Source organism: Magnolia sinica, chromosome 15, assembly GCF_029962835.1.
Source record: "Magnolia sinica isolate HGM2019 chromosome 15, MsV1, whole genome shotgun sequence".
Classification (NCBI taxonomy): Eukaryota; Viridiplantae; Streptophyta; class Magnoliopsida; order Magnoliales; family Magnoliaceae; genus Magnolia; species Magnolia sinica.
The window spans coordinates 66797643-66823868 of NC_080587.1; the positions used below are offsets into that span (position 1 = coordinate 66797643).

The following is a 26226-nucleotide window of genomic DNA, read 5'->3' on the forward strand; positions in this document are numbered from 1 at the left end:
AAGGTGCCCACCTTATCATAGCTGCGGTATGTTTTTCACCTGTTCTGGATTTTATACTATAAAGCCATCCCAAGAAAGATTTATGCATCATGCATTTAAAAGATTGCAAATTTTCAATGGCTCATATTCAAATCCAAGAGTCCAAGGTCAGGATCATGAATGAAGCATGATTATAACATCATAGCTTTTGTAAGGCAGTAATACCAACATGAACGGTTCAGATCATCATCTACGATGCAATCGTCCCACCAATATTCTCCACAGTGAGTCCCATCATATCAACATTCCCCATCACCGAAAAGTCGGCCCCACTAGTAAAAACCGAAAACACAATTGTGGCGTGCAATTCCCAACCCTAGCATTGTATGATGCTTTATATATACAAGACAAAAGGAGGAGAACGAGAGGGAGCAGTGGCATTAGTAGGGAAGTGGGCTCATAGTAAAGTGGCCCCACTAGCAGTAGGTCCAACAACAACAGCTATATTAGTGGAACAGCCACTGGCAGTAGTAGAGGTGAATCCCACTGCCAGTGTTAATAGTAGCAGCATTTGAGAGAAGAAGCAATGAGCAGCAATGAGGTAGTAACAAGGGTTGAATGTGGGTGCTGTGGCATGTGGGAGGAGTGCACCATAGGCTACATTGGGTGGGTCAAGGAGCAGTTCGGTGGCACGTGGGTGTGCGGCCTGTGCGAAGAGGCAATCAAGGACAAGCAGGTCCGGCTCGGAGTGGGCATTGAAGCGGCGCTGCGGCTCCATGCCACGTTCATGGAGGCCACGAACATCGACCCCACAGTCCAGATTGTGCGGTCCATGATCGAGCTGCTCAAGAAGTTCATGTCCTCCAATTCTTCTAAGGAGACAATCATTAATAGCTTATAGTTGAGAGTAAGAAAGCACTTAACCCCAGTGGAAAGAAGCTAATTGAGAATGTATTTTGCACTTCTTTGTTAATAGATTGCATTGCATGTGTCTGAAATATTGAGAGAGAGAGAGAGAGAGAGAGAGAGAGAGAGAGAGAGAGAGAGAGAGTATTTTCATTGGCCATTGAGAAGCTCTGTAGGTTGAGCTTTACCCACAACGAATTTGTGGGGCCCAATGTGATGTGTGCATGGCATGGAATCCGTGCATCATGTGCACCCACTCCTGTTCTCCTGGATACAAATTATGAGGCTGATAATTATTTTTTAGGTGTGCCACACCGTGTAAAATCATGCCTAGAATTTCTAAAATCATATGATAAACGTTGGGGCCCACCCAGTCTGGAAGGATTTTAATGGTGGGTGTCCCAATCCAATCATTCCATATGGCGGGGGGGCCACTTAAGCTTTGGATCGATCTAATCTTTGGAAGACGGGAAATCGAGGAAGCACACATGATGGACGGATTGGATGTCCTGAAAACATCATGGTGGGCCCCACACATGGCGTTGTAGGTTAAAGTTAACCTCCAAAGTTTTGTTGAGTATTTGGCCGGATCCAAGCTTAATTTGTCGGTATGGCTGTGGTCGTCCCAGACAGTTCCTGGACCATTCTAATCGGGTTTGGTCTTCCATTGTCCTGAGTCCTGCGCCTGGTCATGTTTTTACTACCCGAATATGATTTGTATTGTGTACATATGATTTTAAGTCGTCTGTCGATTTCTTTCTGACCATCTAGTTTATTTAGCATGCAGGTCGCATCTAGTGATTTTATTAGGCTAATGTTTGGCCCTTCTAATTACTAGCTTGGATCTTTTATGCCATGTTCCTATGTGTGGGAGGCCAGGAAGTGTACATGGTAGATCGAGATCATTTATCATTCCTCATTTTTAAGACAACACAACGAGTAAAAGCAAGCACTAGCTTTCAATAGTCAAACACATAATCCCATAGTATACAAAAACAACAATGCCGAACACTAACAAACTACTTTTGGAGCATTCCAAACACTCTTATGTGTAAACCCTAAATGACACTCATAGTTGAAAACTAAAGAAAAGAGAGAAAAGAAGAGCATGGAAACAAAACACCTTGACGTCAACACACACAAAGTACCATTTTTCCTACACAATTCTGTTTAATTATGGAGCATCGATTGGGCCGGAAAGGTAAACGAGGAAGGTCCGATAGTCGCCTGATGTATCGGATTGTATTGCATCCCGCAACGACTTCCCATGTATCTTTGCATATTCATCTTTTATATAGTTCATGTCGATCTCAGCCCTTGTCACCATTACCCTTATCAGTGTCGTGTCACTTGTCCCCAAGCCTTTCATGGCCTTGTACAACACCTGAGAAATTTTTAGATGAGATTGAATTATTTAGGGTGGTGGATATACATAGGACAATAGTTTGGGCTACCACATCTCGTTTTTGGACCCAGTCATGGACCGGGCTTGGGTTTAATTGCATAGTAAATGCACACATATCTACTACAACATGTATGGTGTGATACCTTGGCGAAGTACTTGGCAGGATTCTCAGCACATCTTAAGAGTGTAAGAAGTCCAAACATGAAATTTCCAGATGTTTCCTTCTTTACCGCCTGCAAAGGAAGGAATTTACTTGAGAATTATCAGAAAATGAAGAAAAAACGCATGTATTTCCATAGAATAGTATTCATGTTGTTTCACAAGTAGTAGAGTACTATTAAGTTATAGTGCTCCTAGTTGCCTAGGTTTAGTTAGATGGTCCAATCAATCAATCCGAACTATCCATTAAGTCCTTGACATACCTCAGGTTGCCAAAGCTGATAACTGCAGGTGTAATGAAAAAATTCACTGATTTTTAAGCAAGGCGAGCCTCACTGTGGGGCCAACCTTTTGGACGGGTTGATTGTTGCGTACACTTGATAGGATGCAAGTTACCCATGTGTTGGATAGTTAGTAGTCCAACTGGTTGGACGTGGGATCTCTTTAACGTGTATGAGCGCGTGTGGTCACGGACATATACATATGTAAATGTGCATGTGTGTACATACACATGTATGCATGTTGATGTAGGATAAAGTTAAGGACAATCACTTGTATGGCTAGGATTGAAAGAAATCTTACTTGAAAGTTCGATCCAACGGTCTAGCGGGCATTATAACTTATGATGACCACAACTTTGTGAGTGGTTATACATTCGGTGCATATAATATATAATTTAAAAGATATCAATGAACTCTTAAGTGCTAGCCAATGCCAAGGGACATTTGACTATAAAACGTGTTTGTTAAATAAGACATTTGAAGGGTTAATTTCAAGTTTTTAGTCAAATGTTACTATTTTTAGTCAATTATAGTTTTTATTATTTTAGGGTTTGAAGAGTCTTGGAATATCTTAAAGTCCTTATTGGAGTTATGTAAAAAAAAGTTAATTCAATTTATAAGTTAATTACTACTTTTAGTAAATTTACTATTTATGAAAAAAATTACTATTTCAAGAAAATTATGAATTTATGGTTTAAGGCTTATATAAGTATTATAAAAGTGCTTTGGAAACATTCTTAATTACATTAATAATATCACTCTTATTTCTCAAAATTTAGATATTCTCTCCTCTTTGTAGATTTAAAGCTATTTTTACAAAGAATATGGTGATCTTTTCTCTTTTATCTAAGCGCTCGCAAAGCGAGTTTTTTGTTATTATTAGAGTGATATTTTTTCTTGGGTAATGATATCTAAATAATTGATTAGGTATCAACAATCCTACGAGCAGTGTTATGAAGAATTAAGTATTATCTTAGGCAAAGTGCAAAGCCTTTCAACAAGATTTTTTACAATCAATGCAATAGATAAAAACGATGATTGTTTTATTGACTAAGGCTATGGTCGCAAACATATTTGTGGTAACAAATTATCCACAATCATTGAAGGGGCTCGTGGGTTGTTAGTTTGTGGCTAAATTCCTTTTAGTCAAGGGAAAGGGATTGAGCCAGTTTAGAAGTGATTTATTATTTTAGGGAAAGTATTATGTCAAAAAAGTTATAAATTTAGGATATGTGGCTTATTAAGTCATATGAAAAGACTTTATAAATAGACTTTTATCAATAATATTACTTTTAAAAAAAAAAATTATAGAGATTTCTCACTTCTTGTGGATTCAAGGGTGATTTTTGAAAAGAAGCATCTCTTAGCATGTGCATAGTTGAATGTCTTACTTGTTCAATTATTATTATTATTATTTTAGAAAAAGCAAGCAAGAAGTAACTCTCTTATTATTTACCCAGAGTGAAGCCCAAAAGAGATACAAATAAAAGAGGGCCAAGAACCCTTGGAAGAAAAGTAAAAAAGAAAAAGAAAAGAAAATGAGCATACACCCTATGTTTGAGGGGAAAAAAGAAGAAAAGAAGAAGAAAAAGAAATGGAAAGAAGCCACCCAAAACATGAGGTCAAGCACTAAATTATTATACTTTTTAGTAATTAAGAAACTGCATTTATCTCCACAAATTATACTTTCATAGTAAAATTCATTTATTGAATGAAAAATCTTTTAAGAGTAAACCTTAAAAATTTATTTATTGAACTAAAAGTCTTTTAAAAGAAAAATCCTAAAAATTTTAGGAGCTTTTTACTAGTTATCATTGTTATTGTCATCATTTAAGCGTTAGCGCCCAACTAATTGGGATTGTTTACATGTATCTTTTAACATTCCACTCTATCAAGGGTCATAACTTCAGCTAAACCGTAGGTCATCAAGTCTTTATTCCTATCTCCACCCATTCCCTTTTGGGCCATCCTCCTACCCTTTTAGAAGCTCCAACTTGAACTAACTCACTCCTAATTAATAGACGCAGCTCTAAGTCTTCATTGTACATGACCAACCATAGCAATCCATTTTCTCTCATTTTATTACCTATTGGTGCTACTCTTAAGTTCTTTCAAATGCATTCATTTATAATTCTATCATTTCTTGCTTTTGCACTCATCCATCTCAATATCCACATTTAATTTATGCTCATCCTATGACCATGTTGTTCCTTAATTACTCAACATTCTGCCCCATAAAGTGTAGTTGTTCTTACAATTATCCTATAAAAATTTTCCTTTATTTTGATTGGTACATGACAACCGCGTAAAACGCTAGAGGCACATCTCCATTTCTTTGACCTAGCTTGAATAATATGGGCAACATCCTCCACAATCCTTCCACTCTCATGAGCCATCAATTTAGGATACCGAGAGTCTTCAGTTTAAGAAACTTTTTGGTCAATGATCTTAATTACTTCCTTATTTCTACTCTTATTTGTTATTACAATTGTACTCTATATACTTTTTTTGAAAAAAATAAAAAATCCAGCTAATTTTATATCTTTTAAATTCTAAACATATTATGGTGGGAACATTTGTTGTAAATGAGCAATCACACAAAAGAGATCAATCACGACAATATTTTATTGATAATTTTTGTGTTTTAATGGTAACACTATAATACTAAGTAATACAACTATACTACCAACAAAGGTAACAAAATGTGTATTTTTTCCTCATACGCAAAGTATCCTTTATCAACATATTGTTTACTTTCTCCAACACTAAAAACATAAGTTAAGGGAAAGAGGGGAAAATTCTAATGATTAAATTTTGTAAACCAATATATTTCTACAACAATATAGTTTTACATTAAGGAATTACTAAAAAAAATATAGTTAATTTTATATTTCCATCATTTCCATCATTTAATAAAACACTAAATAATGCCGATTAATAAACTTTTAAAGAAAAAAAAAGGTTGAGAAAGATACCTTTGCAAGTGAGTTCCCATACAAACGGTGATAAACAGAAGCGACTGCAGCTAAATGGACTCTGTTCCTTTGGGTGAAAATGCGGATAAAAGTCTTCTCATCTGTTCCCCATTTACCTTCTCCATCCTTATATAGCTTCTTAGCATCCTCTTCCACCAGTGATTGATTGGCCACCGTTCCCTCGTCCCGTTCGGCATTTAAACATGCAATTAACAACTTCATGATAAAATAAATTTTATTATATTAGTTTTTTTAAAAAGTCATGAAATTATCTCCTACTTCATTAAATGATTAAAAGTATTGGTTTTGATAGAACGTGGGGCCTTGTGATAGCTCCCATGTATCTCTAGTTCCCAGCTGGATGACATATGTGTCAAAATCAAGGCTATTGATAAGTTATTATGCACTGGGAATATACATCAAAATCAAGTAAGGCTACTCATCAAGGGGAGCCAAGTAAGTATTACTACCCTTACTGTGGGGCCCACTTGATGGTGTATTGTCTATCCATACCGTCCATCCGTTTTTCATCCCATCTTAGGACGTGTCCCAAAAATTAAGTAGATCTAAATCTATGGTGGACCACACCATAGGAAACAATGGAGATTGAGTGTCCACCATTAAAAACTTCTTAGGGCCACTGTAAGAAAATCCGTAATGTTTATTTTCCATCCAACCCATTGATAAAGTCAACCAGGGCTGGATAAATGGAAAATACAAAGATGAGCTTGATCCAAAACTTCGTGACCTACAAAAAGCTTTTAATGGTCATTCACCACTTTTTTCACTTGTGTGGTCCACCGGAGATTTGAATATGCTTAAGTTTTGGGATAACGTAGTAAAATAAGCTGAAAAAACTAAATGGATGGCATGGATATATAACAAATTCATCAAGGATAGCCCCACATGGTAAGGATAACACTCTTCTAAGGTGTTACTTGGGTAACACCTAGTCTGCTCCTAGTTTGACCAACCTAATTGTTGGAAGAATGCTATTTTTTTTTTTGGGGCCATGTAGGTTTATAATGTTATCTTACCTAAAGAATAGTATAGATCTATTACACGTGCTCCAGCCATTGAAATTTCTAACATGTGTTCATCCCCTCACATTAAGGTCCCTCCTTGAATCATGGCCCCACTAAAGAAGGAGAAAATTTCTGATACTCCAGCGGTGTAATGGAGGAGATATTGGTACTAAGAAATTGCATACATGGCACATAAATAATGCAAAATTAAACTATCCCAATTATGGGTCCCACTTTCAATGCATCATGAATAAAAAGTACGCCTCATAGGATAATTCGACTAATATTAGACGGTTAAAAATGAAAATATCCAACTATCCTATTTCAACACAGAAGTGTCCACTAATCATAAGTTAGAATTGTTCAACCAATTTTATCTTAATATTGTGAATTATAGCATGTGGGTTTCACAATTTACTATATTATTTTATTAATTATGGCATTGTAAACTTTTTGATTGCATGCATATCAAGTGCCATACTTTGCCAGATTATCAAATAACTCAAATAAAATGCTACAACTGAGCTTGGGTCGGAGTATCAAACTCAAGGGCCAGGCTCAGATTCAAACTTAAGGCCCGTTTCTCAATCGGGTTGGGTTCAGACTCTTTACAAGAATATGTCAGCCCTGGTAGAGTGTGACCCATTAGTGTTTGTAAGGGCAATTTTATAACACGTACAATACATAAAAATCATCGTCTACTCATGTTATTTCTCTAACCCATGCCTTCCATCACACACACAGACACACACACACACACACACACACACACACACTCTCTCTCTCTCTCTCTCTCTCTCTCTCTCTCTCTCTCTCTCTCTTTCTCTACTTGCTCCAACCGTACCAACCCTCATGATCTGGCTCGGGCCCAACATTAAGTGTTCGGAGCATTCTATTCAGCCGTTAAAGTCATTCTTAGTTATTTTCAGGACATGATTCATCCAAAGTGGGGCCCAATATTTGGATGATTTATATATATATATATATTAAGCATATATGGTGGATGAATCACCCCATCTTGAAACTGGGTTAAGGCTATCACTGTAGTCGATTTATAAATATATAAAAACATATTGTTGTAGGTCTCTTAATTGGTGAATGTATACTCCACTGAATGCATGCCTCGACATGTGATTGAATGCACATTTGTGAGTGATCCAAGTCGTCTATTAGGTGGTCCTGACCATATAAGGTGGTCCACTCGAATTTTAATGTTATGGCTCATTAGATCTGAAGCATCCTGATTCTTGGTCTAGGACACTTAATCATCTTGGACTAACTAATGTAATGCTGCATAATATTGATAAGACAAACAAATAGAGAGAGAGAGAGAGAGAGAGAGAGAGAGAGAGAGAGAGAGAGAGAACCTTCTTGTGAGAGAAGTAGGTTTTGAGGCTAAGGTCATCCTCGATTTGAGAACCATATTTTTGAAAGTAAGCTTTCTTAAATAGTCGTATCTCAGATGGGGTGCGAGAACATATTACTTCAGTCAGAGCTGTCAAATCAAGGCTCGTCAGTGTTAATGCCTGGCCCACTATTGTTGCATCACGCTCCGCTGGATCAAGCATCCAAAGCATAACTGCTTTCTGAAACAGACAAAACAACCAAGTTAAACACATTTTAGAGAAAAGCTTGTTTGATCCTCTAGTTTGTATGGGTGGGCCACTGCTTAGTGATCTAGACCATTGGAACTCCCCTGGTGACCCTTCGACTAAAACCTTGTAAGTTAGATGGTTAATAAAAAAATGTTACCGGTTCATGTTCAATGGAAAATGGTCATAAATTCAACGGCTAAGATCTTTCAATATGGGAGATTGTAGGACCACTATCTATGCAGGGGCACAGGGGCCCATAAGACTGATGTTTTAGATTGCTAGGATGTAGGCACACTCTTGTCTTAGAGTTGCTCTAGAGTAAAAGCTTGACAACTTAAATTATCAACCTAAAGTCAATGAATTCCATTTTTGAGATGATTTTAATTCTCTCCTTTAGGTTCTTAATGTATGCTAACCTCCCTTTTAAAATACTCTTGCATTTTTAATAATTTTATATAAATCTATTGTAAAATCTTATATGCGGAATTGAAAGGATCGACCTATACATTAGTATGGATATCTAATAAAATGAATAAAAGGTGTACCTGTTTGGGGAAGGTATTGCTGAAGGCGAATGCTGTGACATTCCACAACTTGCACCTTTAGAAAAGCACCGAGATGAAATGAATAGGTTTCACATGTGTGTAGGCTTGGGGACCCAGCCATGTTTACATATTTTAGATGGTTGAGGAGTTTGAAACCCATCGAAACTCTTCTCCCTTTAGCTCCATATAAATTTGTCAATCTTAGTCCATCTAGAATACTTTGCATGTGACATAGTTGTAGTGCACCATCCCTGATACGATTTTAAATGAATCATATCTGAGCGGGGTCCACTGGTATGCCCAATTACACTATCCAACCCTTAGGGAGATCCAGACCGTTGATGAAAAAGGCTTATCTTATAGAATTCTTACATTCTCCCACTTGCGCCACATTGATCAATGTTAAGGATTAATTTTAAAAACATTTTAAAAATATGTCCTAGTATTAAAGAAAACATTCAAATGGATAACTAATGCAATCGTTGGATAATACAAGCAACACTTTTACAATCTGGTCCATCAAGATCACTAGTATTGGATCGCAATAGCCATCACAACATTTAATCTTAGTGAAGTGAGACTATGCATGGTCACAAATACTACCAATCTTAACGATATGGATTATGAAGTACAAAGTGTGGTATAAGGATTACATATACAGTATAATAATATGTTCTTATCCTTAAGAGGTGCGAGAGCTTTCACATGTTTCCAATGAGATGAGACTTTAGTTATGCTTACTCAAAATAAAATTGTGCATACTTGAAAAGAAGTAGAAATAAACTTTATATTAGAATCATCAAACTCTATAAATGAGATATCTATACATGTCTATAAAAATGGATCATATTCAATTCCCACTAACTGAATACATCTGCAAGATCAATAACTCTCATAGATGTCACATACTCCTAAAATAGCATGATGAGGAGCCTTATAGTGAGTGGATCCACAATCATCTGCTTAGAGTTGATAAACTCCAGAGACAATAGATGATTCTATACTTTTTCTTTCACAATAAGATACTTGATGTCGATATGCTTCGACTTTGATGAATACTTGTTGTTACTAGAGAATTGAATTGCAGCCGAGATATCACATAAACAATTCTCAATGATTTCAAGATATGCTCCAATACTCACAAACCTAAGAAGAAACGATATAACCATAATGTCTGATTTAATACTTCATGATAAGCAATAAAATCAACTTTCATGGTGGATGAAGCTGTCATTGACTGTTTCATACCTTTTTCAAGAAACAGCTCCACCCACCATTATGAAGATATAACTTAAGGCAGGCTTCTTAGTATCAACACAGTCAGCAAAATTTGCACCTGAGTATCCAACCAACTTCAAATGGTCAGACTTTCCGTATGTGAGTCTGAAGTCCTTTGTCATTTGCAGGTAAGGCAACCCCTTCTTTATATCTATCTAATGCTGCATACTTGTATTGGAGAGATAATGCAAAAACATTTTAACTACAAAGGCAATATTTGGTCATATATAGACTTGAGCATACATGATGTTCCCTTCTACTGACGCATATGGAAAATCTTTTATTTAATTCTTAAGGCATTGAAATTGGCCGAATTTATCACCAATTACAATACGTGATTGTCCAGGAGCACAATTTTACATGCCATACCTTTCGAGTACCCTATTAATATATGTCCTCTGTGACAGGCTAAGCGGTTCACTTGATTTGTCATGGCGTATCTCAACGCCGATGACATAAGAGGCATCACCAAGATCCTTCATCTCAAACCTTTGAGATATGAATTTCTTAGTATCGCTCATCATCCTAATGTCATTAGTCACCAACAAAATGTCATTAACATACAAAAACAATATGACAAACTTGCTCTCACTGATTTTAATGTAGATATACTTACTTGCAGTATTTTCTACAAAACTGTATGAGGAAATTACTTTATAAAACTTTAGGTACCATTATCTTGACACCTGTTTCAATCCATAAATGAATTTCTTGAGTCTACAAACCATATTTTTTTGAGCTATCGACTGCAAAACCTTTAAGTTGTAACATGTATACATTCTCATCTACATTTCCATTGAGAAATGCAGTCTTTACATCCATCTAATGTAGCTCCAAATTCATATAATCCACGAGAGCCATTATGATCTTAAATGAGTCTTTCTTAGATACTGTTGAGAAAGTCTCCTTAAAATCAATGCATTCACGTTGGTTAAAACTCTTGGCAACAAGTCTGACTTTATATATTTCGAATTGACCTTGGAGTCCCATTTGATTTTAAATATTCATTTATAACCAATCGGCTTTATTCCTTGGGGTAACTCAATAAGATTCCATACTTTATTGTCCTTCATGAATTTCAATTCATCTTTTATATCATCAGTCCATCGGGAAAGGTTAACACTTTGTTTGGCTTATGTAAATGATTTAATTAAAATCATTTTCCACCCCCATGTTAAACTTGTGCTTCTGCATATATATAGTGTAATCGTCTGGAATTGCAAGCCTCTTTTTTATTTTAGAAATTCTTAATGGCTCACTTTTTTGAGTGTGATTTGGATTTTCCTCAATGGGTTGTACAAGAGGTTCATAGTGGTGATCTACAATGCTAATAGGCTCAACTGCAGGATTTATACCAACATGGATACAAAATTTTTGATGTTCGTGCTCCCACTATTTTCAGTATATTCAATGAATCTGGCATTCTTAGTTTCAATAATCCTGATGGAGTGAAAAGGACGATAGAATTAATAATCTTTTGACCTTTCTAGTTATCTTATAAAAATGTTTATGGTTTTGGGATCAAGCTTTCTCTCATGCTAGGTTAAATGCTTTGGCCTCAACAGGACATCCGTAAATGTGGAGATATCAGAGACTTGGTTTTTTCGCATTCCATAACTTAAAATGGGTTTTTCTTATAGCCTTGTTGGGGACCTTATTAAGGATATGAACTGTGCTTTTAATCGCATCACCTTATAGATTCTAACAATGTTAAATTGCTCATCATGCTACGCACCATGTCCATAAAGGTACGATTGCGCCATTTAGATACACCATTATGATATGGGATTTTAGGCATGATGTATAAGGCGACAATGCCAAATCTTATAGGTATCTAGCGAAGGGTCCTAGATTGCGACCTGATTTGTCATATCTCCCATAGTATTCACCACCATGGGTTAGACCTGACGACTTTAATCTTCTTATCGAGTTGATTTTCTACTTCGGCATTTGATTTTTCATTTATAAGATAGATGTGTCTAAAACGAGAGTAGTTATCTATAAAAATGATAAAATATTTGTGTCCACTCCAAGATACTGTAGGGAATTGTCTACAAATGTCTGTATATATCACTTTTAAGAGTCCTACACTCATAGTTCTACCTTTTTTCCTGATACTAGTATGTTCATCCTTAATACAATATGTACATACTTTATAGTTGGAAAAGCCTAGAGAATGAAGAATTTCTTCTTACACTAGCCTTTTCAATCTCTTAAAAGAGATATAGCCTAATCATTGTGCTATAACATGAAGGAATTTTCATAGTCTAGTTTTCGCTTATATCTTATTTTATTTCCGTGTAAAACATTCACATTATAGACGTGTGATGCATTCAAGTCCAATTGGTACAGGTTATTAACCATAATGCTAGTATCAATCATAGTCAAATCGTAGTACATACTAAAATTTCTATTATCAAATTTAGACATATAATCGGATTTGTTTAAACAAGAAATTAAGACTACATTGTACTTTTGGAAGGCACATAAAATGTATCTACTAGATCCAACATATGACTTGACTTTAACCCAATTCTGTAGACTCCGATTGCCTCTACGTCCACTTTAATGTCATTGCCTATATATACTGATTGCTCTATATTAGTTGGTAGTCGGCTATACAACATATTCTGTATGTAATTACAAATATGAATAACTGTACTATAATCTATCCATCAAGAAACTTCCAACACATCGATCAAATTTGACCCAAAACATAAAAGGACATGATCTTTACCATTCTTTATGAGTCACTGCTTAAACTTAATGGTGTCTATTTCCTGATGGCTTGACTTCTTATAGAAGAAGCAATTATTCTTCTTAACCCGTTTATTGCTCGACCTTTCTTCAGGTTGATTGCTAGCTATAAAACCTGAATATTCCTTTTTAGAACTATGTTTTCTTTTCATTTTTTCATTATGTATATGTCCTAAGATTATTAGATGAACACTTTGAACCTTATCTAGACTTTTCCCCTCCTTTCTAAGGTAAGGTCATTTTCCATGCTCCCTAGGACTAACATTGTGAACTCTTCCCTTCTGGGATGATTAAACCTGGTTAAAAGGAGAACTAAGTTGCATTGAATTAGAATGTCAACTTGATTACGTTATACTCATATTAGTTGATATGTTTACTTTAAACTATTCACGAATAAAACTAAATATTAGGCAAAATTATCATAAATTCAATTCATTGAGACCTTTAATTGAATTGTTCATGATGAAAATGGGCCCAACTAGTTAATCCTGGCGAGAATCAGTCACATCATTATCACTCGTCCTATGAGAGCTAGTCATGACATGCATGTGACTCTCTTGAACATGGAATTAAGCAATGTCGATAATATAAATTTGAGACACTTAGCACTTGCAAGTAAAATAGGTCTCTCAACTTTACACCACCAGTACCATTTACTTCATACCACTTACATCCTTGCCAAATAGTGATTGTCTGCATGTTTGTCACTGTTCGCATTGAACGTAAATGCAACTATATGCAATCCTATACTAAGGATATGAGTGATGATACATCATATTTATCTTTGGTCTTAAGAAATTGAAGGTGTGACTAATCAAAGTCGAAATAATATAATTTTTTCATTTCTCTTCTATGTGATTAATGTTATGGTCTGATTAAAAAGTGAGGTTGTGAGGATATGAGATGAGTTATACCTTATGTGTAATGATTTAAGTATTATATACCTCACAAATGTCTAGTGTTGTCTACTTTACTATGTAAATTATTATCATAGTGTTAACATATTATATACATAATGCTTTAATTTGATCTAGTTAGTGCATTATAGAAGTAGTCAGATATATGGATGCCTTTATATTCTTAGTCACTCTCCTCTTGTGTATAGGAGGATGAGAGTGTACGATGACAAATGCCCTTAAATTGGTTGGACTTAGTTATGTTAAGAAAGTCACTTGATCGATTTTGAATTACACATATATGGAAAGACTCCATGATAACTACATCGAGCTTTTAAAACTATTAGTATGTACTTGAAGACTTATGTCTTTATAACTTATTTGCACGCTAGTTTCGAGTTTTGATAAAGTTTTATATATAATATACTATTACTCTAAAAATGATTTTTAACTGATGTTTGTGAAAAACTGAATTTTTTAAATAAACTTAATAAATTGGATAAGTACATATATTAGTAGAATACTCCAGATTAGGAGTTAATTCAATGCAGTGTGATTATGCTAACTAGGACAGATATAACAAAGCTTGTGTTATTGAATGCTAGTCAAATGTTCCCTTAGTATTCAAACACATACGAGAATATAATAATATTCAATTAGTCCTATATCTCTATTTCTTTTAATAATAATATTTTGATTTTGATTGTTATATGAAGAGTTAGATGGACAATCTATATTGTGCACATATTATAATATGATTGAATATGATGTGTTGGATATATACTCTTAGGGTTAATTATGGGTGAGTTCCACACATTTTTCCTTCAGAATATCTCTAAGTGAATATTCCTCTTTCCATTTTCTCTTTAAGTTCGAATTTGAATTTAAACTTAAATGAAAGAAAATGGTTGGGGATAAGGGAGAGGGAGAGAGAGATTGAACCAAGTTGTGTTGGATATAGACTCTTAGGGTTAATTGTGGGTGAGTCCCACACATTTTTCCTTCAGAATATCTCTAAGTGAATATTCTTCTTTCCATTTTCTCTCTAAGTTCGAATTTGAATTTAAAGTTAAATGAGAGAAAATGATTGGGGATAAGGGAAAGGGAGAGAGACATTGAAGTAAGATGTGATAAGGATAAGTCTTATTGCATATGAACTCCCCCAATCATCCGAAAGAACTCTACAGAGAAAATTAGAAGGGGAATAAATGATCAATATCATTATCCATTATGTTAACTTTAGACAATTTAAATAGTTGATCATGTCTAAAGGCCATCTTAACCATAGTATTTGATGAATGATTAGATCCTTTTCATTCGCAAAGTAGCTAGGTAAACAGCTGGACATGGGCTGTCCATCTCTAGCTTTGTGTGAAGGTCCTTAAAATATGTAAATAAATTAGATCTTATGGGCCCACACATTCGGTCCTCCCCACCCACATGAACCGAAAACCCAAGCAACTTTTAAGTAATTCTTTGTTGAGCATTGTATAATACCTCTTCCTTCTATGATTTATTTTCTAAGATAGTAAAACTAGGAAATTATTCTAAATTTTTTTTTGAAAATTCTAAAGAGTGAAAAAATGCAATGCTTAAGATAATATATTCCATCATCCATGGAGACAACAATTTTAGATTCTATTTTGAAAGAATTGTGAATTCCATTCGTGGGCTCATGAAATATATGTATACCTTAATGTTGCTACTAAGTGGCCCGAAAAGCTCTCCATTAAGGCCCCCACTAATGTTCACACCAAGGTTCTCACTGACATCCCCAGCAAATCCAAGCTCTTGAGAGAGACGTTGCTTGAGATCCTCAGAATACATGGCTTGGTATTCTTGTTGAATTTGGGCGCGTTGAGTTACATCACGATGTGCAAGAATATTGATAATCTCAGGCATGTTTTGCCCTCTTCCTGTATAAAATTACATTGAAAACATTAAGTAGCAAGCAAGAAGCTAACTTTAAAACGGTATGGTAGAAATAAATGAAAGAAAAGAAAAAATAACTAAAGAAGTTTATTTTAAAAAGGAGCTATTTCAACAAATACTGTAATTTTATTTTTCAGTTGTCTAATCATTTTGGCATAACTTCTTGCCTGGTTGTAGTTCTTATGTAATTTGAACATTTTCTCTTCAAAAAACTCATCAAGCCCTTTTTCATTTCTTCCAATCTTAGTTATTTTTTGTTTTATGTTCTAAATCTTGGTACATAGATACATGATAAAACTAAGATGAGGTTTGGTGTTTTAGAGTAGTCAGGGAATTTTAATTTTAATTTTTTCTTTTTTAAATTCTAATATTTGAAAGATGGAAAAAGCACCATGTGAAATGATCTGGATAGAATGTTCTTAAAAGATTCTTCCCCTTCCCCGAGTGCATTTTTTCTAAAACAAATACACCCACTATGTGGGCCCCACAACAGTCCTACCACTACTCGTAGTGGTGGACAGTGGAAGCGGATTGCATACTGAGAAACTCAGTACGCTAAGCACACTGAGTAAACTGTATGGGGTCCACCGTGATTTATGTATTTTATCCGCTCCATCCATTCATTTTAGGGCTTGAGCCTAAAAATGAAATACATCCAAGCCTTAAGTGGAACACACCATAGGAAACCGTGTGAATTGAACATCTAATGTTGAAAATTTATTGGGAGCCACACAAGTTTTGAATCAAGCTTGTATTTTACCTTCATCCATGTCTGTGTGATCTTATAAACAGGTTGGATGAGAAATAAACATCACTGTGGGCCCTAGAAAGGTTTCAACGGTGGAAGTCATTATTCCACCAGTTTTCTATGGTATGGTCCACTTTATCTTTGGGTTTGTTTAAATTTTGGTCTCAACCCCTACAATAAGATGGAAAAACGGATGGACGGCGTGGATAGACCAGATACATTGACGGTGGGTCCAATAGAGTTTACTCAGTACCATAAGAGCTTGCTAGTAACTCAGTACGCAATCCGATTTCATGGACAGTTGGCGGAACTGGTTCGACACGTACAGGTACATGCAGCCCGAGAAAGAGAAAGGCTGCAGGCTCTGCACGGACGCGGATTGGCTAGTGAACGCAACACCTGTAAAATCTCCGTGAGCCTCACCAAGATGTATTTGTTTCATCCACGCCATCCATTCATTTTAAAGAACATATTAAAAAATATAGGACCAAAAATGATGTAATCCAATTCTCAGGTGAACCACACTACAAGAAACAGTGGGAATTGAATCCTTACCATTGAAAGCTTTTTAAGGGACATTTTTTTGATAAAGCTGATATCTGTATTTTCCCCTCATAAGGTTGTGTGACATTATTAATATGTTGGATGGCAACATTATTTTCCTGCGCGTGGTTCACTTGAGATTTGTGGTTCACTGAAAAAAAAATGGATGAACGGCGTGGATTTGCCTCATTTTTTAGCTCGTGCCCCGGAAAAAATGGATGAACGGCATAGATAAAACAGATACATCATAGTGAGCTCAAAGGCACCATCAAGCTGGTTGGTGTTGGATGCACTTACTAGATTAGCCACACCTTTACGTTTGGGTTAAGACCAATGGTCAGTTGTGGAATTGATTCCAACATTGTAGTGGACCTGGCCGGTGAGCTGACCGGTCTAGCTTTGCTGAGCTGACCGGAGGTGATTGCGTCCTGCCCGTCTGGACGGAAACTGGTCCATAGGGGCTTTGTAGGGCCAACCGTGATATGGGTTTTATCCACTCCGTTCATCTATTTTTATATATCATTTTACCGTATGAGTACAAAATCGAGGCACAAGGCTCAAGTGGGCTACACCACAAGAAGCAGCGGTGATAATTACGTCTACCGTTGAAACCTTCCTACTTCATGTTTATTTTCCATCCAACCTGTTGAAAAGGTCAAAAAGAGTTGGATGAAGGGGAAACACAAATTTCAGCTTGATCCATAACTTCTGTAGCCCTCAAGAGGTTTCTAATGGTGGGAGTTCAATCCTCACTGCGTGGTCTACTTAAGCTTTGGATCTGTCTCATTCTTAGATTTATATCCTACAATGATCTAGACAAATGGATGAGCGGTGTGGATAAAACCCATACATTACAGTTGGCCCCACAGAGCCCCTGCTTGGACCGATTCCGTCCAGCGGCTCAGGACGCAATCCAATTCCGACCTGACCGGCCTAACTATTGTGTGGACGTCCAGGGTGGGGCCTACCTTTTTTATGGCACTGATTTCCCACATGTTGGCGGGAAAACGGATGCTACTGTCCCACTAGTTGTGACCCGATGAAATCATCAAAGAAAATGAATGGAACTGAGAAAACAATCAAAGATTTCTAACCTTTGAAAGCCGTATTGAGATGGATGGCATCTTGTCTAGGGTCAGGATCACCATTTAAGGACACTCCCCTGCTAGGAGCTTGTGCAGGAGTTAGCATTTCTGCCATACTCTTTGATGCAGCTTCTAGCATCACGTTATCCATCCTCCCACCAAAGAAGTACTTCAAATGGACACTCACACACGCTTAGAGATGAAACGTGAGTGTTTTTTTTATAGTGAACTCGAGCCGTTGGATCTTTCCACGTGTGCTCCTTTGATTGTGCCACGTGGCGACAAGACTATACCATTGGGTGGGGAAAGGTGAAAGACTTTAAGTCTTCTCATGGTCAGATGTTTGATCCCATGTGGAACACGTGAAATGATTACATAGTTTCAATAGTATGTTAATTTCCATTGTTTGAGATGTGTGGGGGCCCACCTCTGATGCCTAGGTAGAATCCAAACCGTGGATCTAGTTTCCCTCCTTACGTTAACCGTACACACCAAGAATCATCATGACCCAAAACTCAGATTCAACGCACCAGGGAGCGAACGATGAACAATCTTACCTAAAACTTGTATATTCTGGTAGTGCAGTTCACCTTATTTTGGAATGGCCTGAGTGCCAGTGCGTCCCTTCATCTAGATGGGGCGCACATGATGAGTGGGTCCGATGGAATATACATAGTATGGTGGACTACTTCATATTCCATGCGGGAGTTTTTATGGTTGTCAGCACCCTCCAAATAATGCAGAGGGTGCATGGATGAAAGAGGTGGTCGCCATCATCTTTTCAAAAATGGGTGAAAGAGGTTGTGACCATCATCTTTTCAAAAATATTCCTTAAATCAATGAAAAGAGAAAAATCTCCAAATAAGAGAAGAACTCGGATATTATTTATAAAAGGAAAGAAATTTGAAAAATGCCGGCTACAACCTACCTGATGACCTTGTATAAGTGAAATAAACCATAAAATTTAATTTGACTCACATGATACACTTCTAAATAGTAAAAAATACAAATAATAGTAATAATAATATTCATCTTACAGGTTTCGAACAACCCTTGTGTGCGTTTGGACGGTAACTTAAGATAATTTACTTATGTCTTAAGTAGCTTATATTGATTTGTGTTTATTAAATTGAAGTGATTAAGTAACTTTAAATAAAAAAGATACTTATAATTAATCATAAACTAAACTTATTTCAAATAAGTTACTTATATAATATTGTAAATATTTGGTATCCAAATTAATAGGTCTTTAATGACTAAAACAAAGACTTTGCACGGCAACCAACCTATTAAACCTTTATATAAAAAATTAGAACTTATTAGGAATAATAAGTTTTAACTTAAATAAAATTAAACCCTAAAAATGATCTATTTTTAGAAAACAGTTTAGTGCCAATTGCTATTAGCATTAGCCATCATATAGAACTCATTAACAACATTTTAACAATATTTTTTAATATATATATATTTTTATTTATGCACACACCCTCACACTCACACACACCACAATGGGTACTTGAACCCATGGCCTTAGTGTTGAAACTCCTATGAGTTTACTACTAACCTATGAGTAAGGGCCCATTTTAACAAAATATCGTGCCGACAAAATGAATAATCAAATGTAAAGTTATGGTTATAGCAAGCTAAGATGTATGCTAGACTCTTAAATTAAACTTTCTAATATGATGTTTGTTGATTGAGTGCCTTTAATCTAGTGTAGTATTTTTCAGTTGACTGAGGAATTTTTGGGTCGACCGAAGCATACTGTGATATTCTCGGTAGACCGAGATCTGTTTCAGTTGACCGAGAGAGTCTGTTGATGTCTCAGTTGACCGAATGTGTGACTGAGCGGAATGCGTAAATGTATGTTTTTGTTTCTAATTTCATATAGAAGTGTATAAATAAGCTTCTAATCACGCAATTAGGGTAGAATGAAAGGAACTTAACATGCTTTCAAGGTTTTTGAGGGATAAGCTAGGGTTTCTCATTTGTAAGTTATTTCATCTATTGTAACTTTCTGATTATAGTAAATTGTTTGTTGGTTGGTGTCCTAGTTTTTTTTTCCTCAAATATTTTTCCATGTAAAATTCATGTGATCTCTATGGTTGCTTGAATTTTTATTTCCCTATTGCGTTGTGTGATTCTATTTGAGATTACTTCCACATTGAACATATCATGTAAAGGCTTGTTGCGTCCCCAATAAGTGGTATTAAAGCGAACGTTAGGTTTTCAAATAGAATTTAAGAAATGACATCGAGGGGATCAAATATGAAGTTTGAAATAAAAATTCATAGGTAAAAATAATTTTGAATTATGGAGGTTGAAAATGAAAGCCCTCTTAATTTAATAAGGGTTGCAACAAGCACTCCGTGGTAATGCGAAATGTCCTAAATCGATGAAAGAAGAGAATTTGGATGAACTTGATTAGAGGGTGATCAACGCAATCTAATTGTACTTAGTCGATGAAGTCCTTTATAATGTCGTCAATGAGATAACTACTGCGGGCCTATGGGTGAAGTTAGAGAGCATCTACATGAAGAAGTTGCTCTCCAATTGTCTATATCTGAAGAGACAACTATACAATCTGAAGACGGTGGAAGGATCAAATCTCTTTGAGCACATCAATGCCTTCAACAAATTGACAAGTGTGGATGTGAAGATCGATGAAGAAGACAGCCTTAATTTTATTGATGTCTCTTCCAGATTCCTATAAGTATCTAGTGAATACTTTGTGCCATTGTAGGGATACCTTGGACCTTAATACCGTTATCTCATCACTTTAGTCAAAGTAGTTAAGAAGGAATAATGGTGGGAAATGTATGTTTATGGGTGCACTGGTTGCTAGGGGAAGATCATCTAAGTGAGAGAATGAGAAGTCGCAATCAAAATCTAAGTCAAAGTGCAAAGGGAAGTTAAAGTATTGAAATTGTGGTAGGATGAGACGTATGAATGACTGTACAACTCCCAAAACTCAGAAGGAGAAAAAATTAGATGATTCGTCGAAGGAGGCCAATTCAGCGAAATCCAATGAGGGGATGAGTGATTGTAACGTATTATCTATGTCTAATGTCAGACACTTGTGTAATGAGATGATTTTGGATACGGGGGCATCATACCATATGTGTTCTCATTAGAGCTGGTTCACCACATACAACGAGTATGATAGTAGTCTGGTTCTTATAGGCAACGAACATGCCTATAAGATGATGAAAATTGGTTCGGTTCGCATCAGAATATATGAAGGGATGGTGCATACTTTAACCGATGTGAAGTGTGTTTTGGATTTAAAGAAGAATATGATATCTCTGGGAACTCTTGAGGCACTCGAATGCAAATTCGCCAGCTATGAAGATGTCTTAGAAGTTTTAAAAGGGACACTCACTATTATGAAGGCACAACGGAGTAGAAACATTTACACGTTGATTGAGAGTACTAGATTGGGTGGAGGTGCAACTTCTGTAACAAAACCCACGTTAGCATGTGTGTAGCATACGTGTGTAGGCCACATGAGCGAGCGCGATATAAAGGTACTTCTTGATCAAGGTTTGATTCCTAACTTTAAAAATTTTGATTTAGATATATGTGAACACTGCATATACGGGAAACAATTAAGGTTGAGTTTTAAAACTGGGAAACATGTTATTAAAGGTTAGCTTAATTATTGGCACTCGGGTGTGTGGGAGCAATCGTCAATTATTTTTGGAGGAGGGTTGTCGTTTCTTGTCACATTCATTGACGACTTCTTTAGAAATTTGTGGGTTTATTTAATGAAACATAAATCCAATGTTTTCACCACTTTATATGGAAGGCAATGGTTGAAAAACAAATAGAGTGAAAGGTGAAAATTCTAATGATAAACAAAGGCGGAGAATTTACTTCTTAGGAGTTATTAGTATTGCAAGGATGAGGGGATCGTGAGGCATAACACAGTAAGGCGTATATTAGAGAAGAATGGTGTGGTTGAACGTATGAATTAGAATATTTTGGAAATGACTCGAAGTATGTTGAGTAATGTTGGGCAAAAAGTTATGGGCTGAGGCTATAAACACGACTTGCTATTTAGTGAATCGATCTCCATCTACTCCAATTGATTGTATAATTTCAGAAGAAGTATGAAGTGGTCAGGAAGTTGATTACTCAGGGCTGCACATATTTGGTTGTAATGCTTACTCTCATGTACTGTTAGTTAAGAAAGATAAGCTTGATCAAAGAGCAAAAAAGTGTACTTTTGTTGGCTATGATGATATGGTGAAAGGATACAGACTGTATGACCAGATTTCACGCATGATCATATTTAGAACATATGTCAAGTTTGATGAGAGTTTCTTACTCTGGATGGATGAGCACAAAGAATAAGAAAAATAAATAATTGGTGTTGAAATAGATAGAGTTGAAACACTTGAAAAAGTTGAGCTGCAGATAAAAAATTTACCAGAGGATCATAGAGTACCATTGAGATACAAGGATGACTCAAATATTGGATTTTTCCTTATTACGGATGATGAGAATCCGTCTACCTTCCAAGAAGCATTGGAAGATATAGATACTGAGAAGTGGATGGTGGCGATGCATGATGAGATGAATTCTCCATACAAAAATGAAACGTGGAGCTAGTGAAGCTGGCCATTGGGCAAAAATAGATTAAGTACAAGTGATTTTTTTTTTTGCAAGAAACTGGATAGGTAAAAGGAGAGACTGGTTGCAAAGGGTTATGTTAAAAAAGAAGGCATCAACTTTGGTGAGATATTTGCGTCTGTGGTCAAACAAGTATCTATCAAATTTGCATTAGCATTGGTTGCCCAATACAATTTAGAATTAAAACAGTTAGATATGAAGACTTCTTTTCTACACGGGGAACTAGAAGAGTAGATCTACATGAAACGACCTGGAGGGTTTGAGGTGGAGAGAACATACAATAAGATTTGCAGGTTAAAGTGGTCGTTGTATGGACTAAAACAATTGCTTAGGCAGTGGTACAAAAAGTTTGATTCTTTCGTATTGAGCCAATTATTTGTCAGAAGTGAGTTCAATCAATGTGTTTACTTTAGATCGTTAACTGATGAAGAATTCAATATTCTGATATTGTATATTGATGATATACTTATCGACAGACATAACATGTTTAAAATCAACATATTGAAGGCTCAATTATTCAGGACATTTGAGATGAAATATCTGAGGATTGCAAAAAGGATTCTCGGCATCTGCTTACACAAAAACAAATAAAGGAGCATGCTATGGTTATCTTAGGAAGAATATCTTGAGAAGGCCTTTATCAAGTTTGGACTTGAAAAGAGTAAACCGATTAGCACACCCCGCGCTACTCATTTTTAGTTTTCTTTAGAATAATGTTCTACATCAGAAAAAGAAAAGTTGTATATGTCTCGTGTGCCTTACTCGAGTGTGGTTGATAGTCTTATGTGTGCCATGGTCTGTACTAGATTGAATATTTTACATGTGATAAGTGTTGTTGGCAGATATATGTTAAACCTTAGCTAGCAATACTGGGATGCTGTGAAATAGTTACTTCGTTACATACGAGGTATGACGGACTATATATTTACATTCGATAAATATAAGGAGAGACTTATAGGTTATGTAGATGTGAATTATGCTGATAACGTAAAGAATAAAAGGTCGACTTTCAGTTACTCGTTTGTGTTAGCGGGTGGAGCGATCAGTTGGATGTCAAAGCTTCAGTTTGTGGTTGCTCTTTCCACAATTGAAATAGAATATAAGGAAGTGACAGAAGCATTTAAAAATGAGTAAGGGCTTTAACAGGAAACCATGCTTATACATTGTGATAGTAAAAGCGTAATCAATTTGGCAAAGAACTCAGTGTACCATTTTTGAAATAAACACATTGATGTTTATCATTATTTTATCCGATAGATGCTAGAGGAATGTGGTATTACTGTTGAGAAGATTCACACTAATGAGAATTTGGCGGACATGCTTACGAAGATGGTTCATGCAGAGAAGTTCAGGTTTTGCTTAACTTCTCTGGACTTGGTAAAGAATGAATGAAGATGGAATGTGCACAAGAAGCGACGATGATGTTATTACTGTGAAGGAAATTAAAGATGGTTATAACAACTTGGAATAGTAGACTTGGGGGATTAAGCCACATGTTAGAGATTGTTGATAGAGTGCCTTTAATATGGTGCATTGTTGTTTGGTCGACCGAGGAATTCTTGAATCGACCGAGAAATTCTTAGGTTGACAGAAGCAAACTATGATGTTCCTGGTCGATCGGGATCTGTTTTTGTTATCTGAAAGACTCTGTTGATGCTTGTCCAACTGAAGGTGTCGACCAAGTAGAATATGTAAGTATGAGTTTTTGTTTCTAATTTTATACGAAGTTGTATAAATAGGCTTCTAATTACGTAATCAAGGTAGAATGAAAAAATCTTAGCACATTTTCATGGGTTTTAAGGGAGAAGCTAAGGTTTCTCATTTACAAGTTGTTCCATCTCTCGATGTAACTTTTTATTTATTTATTTATTTTATTTTTTATAATTATAGTTGATTGTTTGTCTGCCTGATGTTGCTTCCACATTGGACAAGTCGTGTTAGGGCTTCTTGCGTCTCCCAACAATATACTTCCGTCCCAACGGTCTATATGATTTTCCTTTTCTCCCTGTTCCCTTTGGTGTGTCTCAATTAAGTCATGGATAAGTTGGAAGGCACTCACACATCACCATGGGCTCCACATAGCTGAAAGCCGAGAGCTATCCTCGTTGTTCCGCCATAAAAAAACGCACACAGCTTTAGCACTATGTTAGTCTTATCTCAACCACATTATTGTGCTCTCCTATGGAAAGTATGGCCCACCGTGTTCTTTCACTTCAAGTGGGCCCAACCCACGTGGGCTGGCTTCATCTTCTTTGGATGCTAATGAGGTACACCTGTGAGGTGTATGTATCGTTAGCTTGTCTCCCAATATAGAATTAACTTTTAGTGTTGACCAAGAGTTATCAAGCAACATGGCCTTCACCCCACTCAGCTATCTCATTAAGGGTGGTAGTGGCGCATGTAGCCAACCCGGCCCGACGAGCCCGACACGACTTTTGGCAGGGCTTGGATCTATAATTCGCTTGGCCCGTGGTCTGGAAATGGGCTTGCACGCATTGTCTAATCATTTTTTGGATTGGTCTTGGGCTCAACTCATTTTAACCCGATCCAACCCGACCCAACCCAAGTTGACCCGACTTTACATGTGCAAGCCTTATATCCTACAAATACGCCATTCTACTCCTTGGGCAATCTTGAATGCGGAACGTTGATATCATTTCTTGAAAATGTTTATTTCCCTGTACATGTGTGGCTAACTTGATAAATAAATTAGGAAATTTCAAGGTGGTTACAGGGGATTTTATAAATGATTAACTCTCTACTCCAACCGGTTGGACCATAACCTGTGGATAACTTTCAACCAGTTAAGATCATGTGACATCCAACCCCTCTAACGGGTTGGCCCATTTATGAGGATCGCTTAATTCAAAGGTCAGACCATCTGATCATTGGGCAGACCACATTATAGGAAACAATTTCTAGCCATTGATAAATATTAAATTACAGGTGTGATCATATTGAAAAGTGGTTGTGGCTGAATTTTTTCAAAGACGATCCTTATGATAGGGCTAGCCTATTAGATAGGTTGGATTTTGGACACACATTATTGGTTGAAAGTTATCTGCTGGGTGGACTGTAAATTAATGTCCAACCGGTAAAACTTAGAGAGCTACTCATAAAATTTTGGTCTAGTTTGTGCCCAGGCCCAACTAAAATTCTTTTGAGCTTGGCCCTGCAATGCTAGGCTCATGCTGGGCTTGGGACAGGGTCAGGCCTTGGTCTTTCTAAGCTTAACAAAATGTTATTGGTTCATGGCTTTTAAAAGAAGGGCCAGTTGTTGGTCTGTTCCCCTACAAGCTATTATAGAATAAGCTTATTTTTACAAGTGGCCTGCATGTGCTTACCAGGTTGTTCTATGGCATCTAACCTATTGAGAAGTGTCGCCTCACAATAAAAGTCATGTCCCAAAAATCAGGCTTATCCAAGCATCCCGTGGAGTTCACACCACTGATTGCTTCCTTTTAAACCATCCATTAGACTAT

General features: G+C 36.4%; 2 protein-coding genes across 3 annotated transcripts; one reads left to right on the plus strand and one right to left on the minus strand.

Annotated features, from left to right (window-relative positions):
- The first annotated feature begins 565 nt into the window (after positions 1 to 565).
- LOC131226968 (uncharacterized) lies at positions 566 to 880 on the plus strand. Its single transcript, XM_058222658.1, has one exon. It carries the CDS (start codon positions 566 to 568, stop codon positions 878 to 880), a length of 315 nt encoding a protein of 104 aa, XP_058078641.1.
- A 945-nt stretch (positions 881 to 1825) lies between these two features.
- LOC131227444 (annexin D5-like) lies at positions 1826 to 18294 on the minus strand. 2 transcript variants are annotated; one of them, XM_058223242.1, is made up of 6 exons: positions 18119 to 18294; positions 15494 to 15717; positions 8098 to 8316; positions 5706 to 5921; positions 2434 to 2523; positions 1826 to 2269 (listed from the first exon to the last, which is right to left on the minus strand). In XM_058223242.1, the coding sequence occupies exons 1-6, from the start codon at positions 18258 to 18260 to the stop codon at positions 2060 to 2062; spliced, it is 1101 nt and encodes a 366-aa protein (XP_058079225.1). In that variant the 5' UTR covers positions 18261 to 18294; the 3' UTR covers positions 1826 to 2059. The 2 variants fall into 2 exon arrangements, with proteins under 2 accessions (XP_058079225.1, XP_058079226.1); XM_058223243.1 differs by lacking the exon at positions 8098 to 8316.
- Between the last annotated feature and the right edge of the window lie 7932 nt (positions 18295 to 26226).

Bases quoted from the DNA above. Each gene is read 5' to 3' on its own strand.
- LOC131226968 (XM_058222658.1), top strand. From the start codon at position 566: ATGAGCAGCAATGAGGTAGTAACAAGGGTTGAATGTGGGTGCTGTGGC.
- LOC131227444 (XM_058223242.1), bottom strand. From the start codon at position 18,260: ATGGATAACGTGATGCTAGAAGCTGCATCAAAGAGTATGGCAGAAATG. The intron at 5,922-8,097 runs GTTCTCTCTCTC...TTTATCATGAAG, and splicing joins CCTACTTCTCTCACAAGAAG to TTGTTAATTGCATGTTTAAA. The intron at 2,524-5,705 runs GTATCTTTCTCA...CTTCCTTTGCAG, and splicing joins ATGGGAACTCACTTGCAAAG to GCGGTAAAGAAGGAAACATC.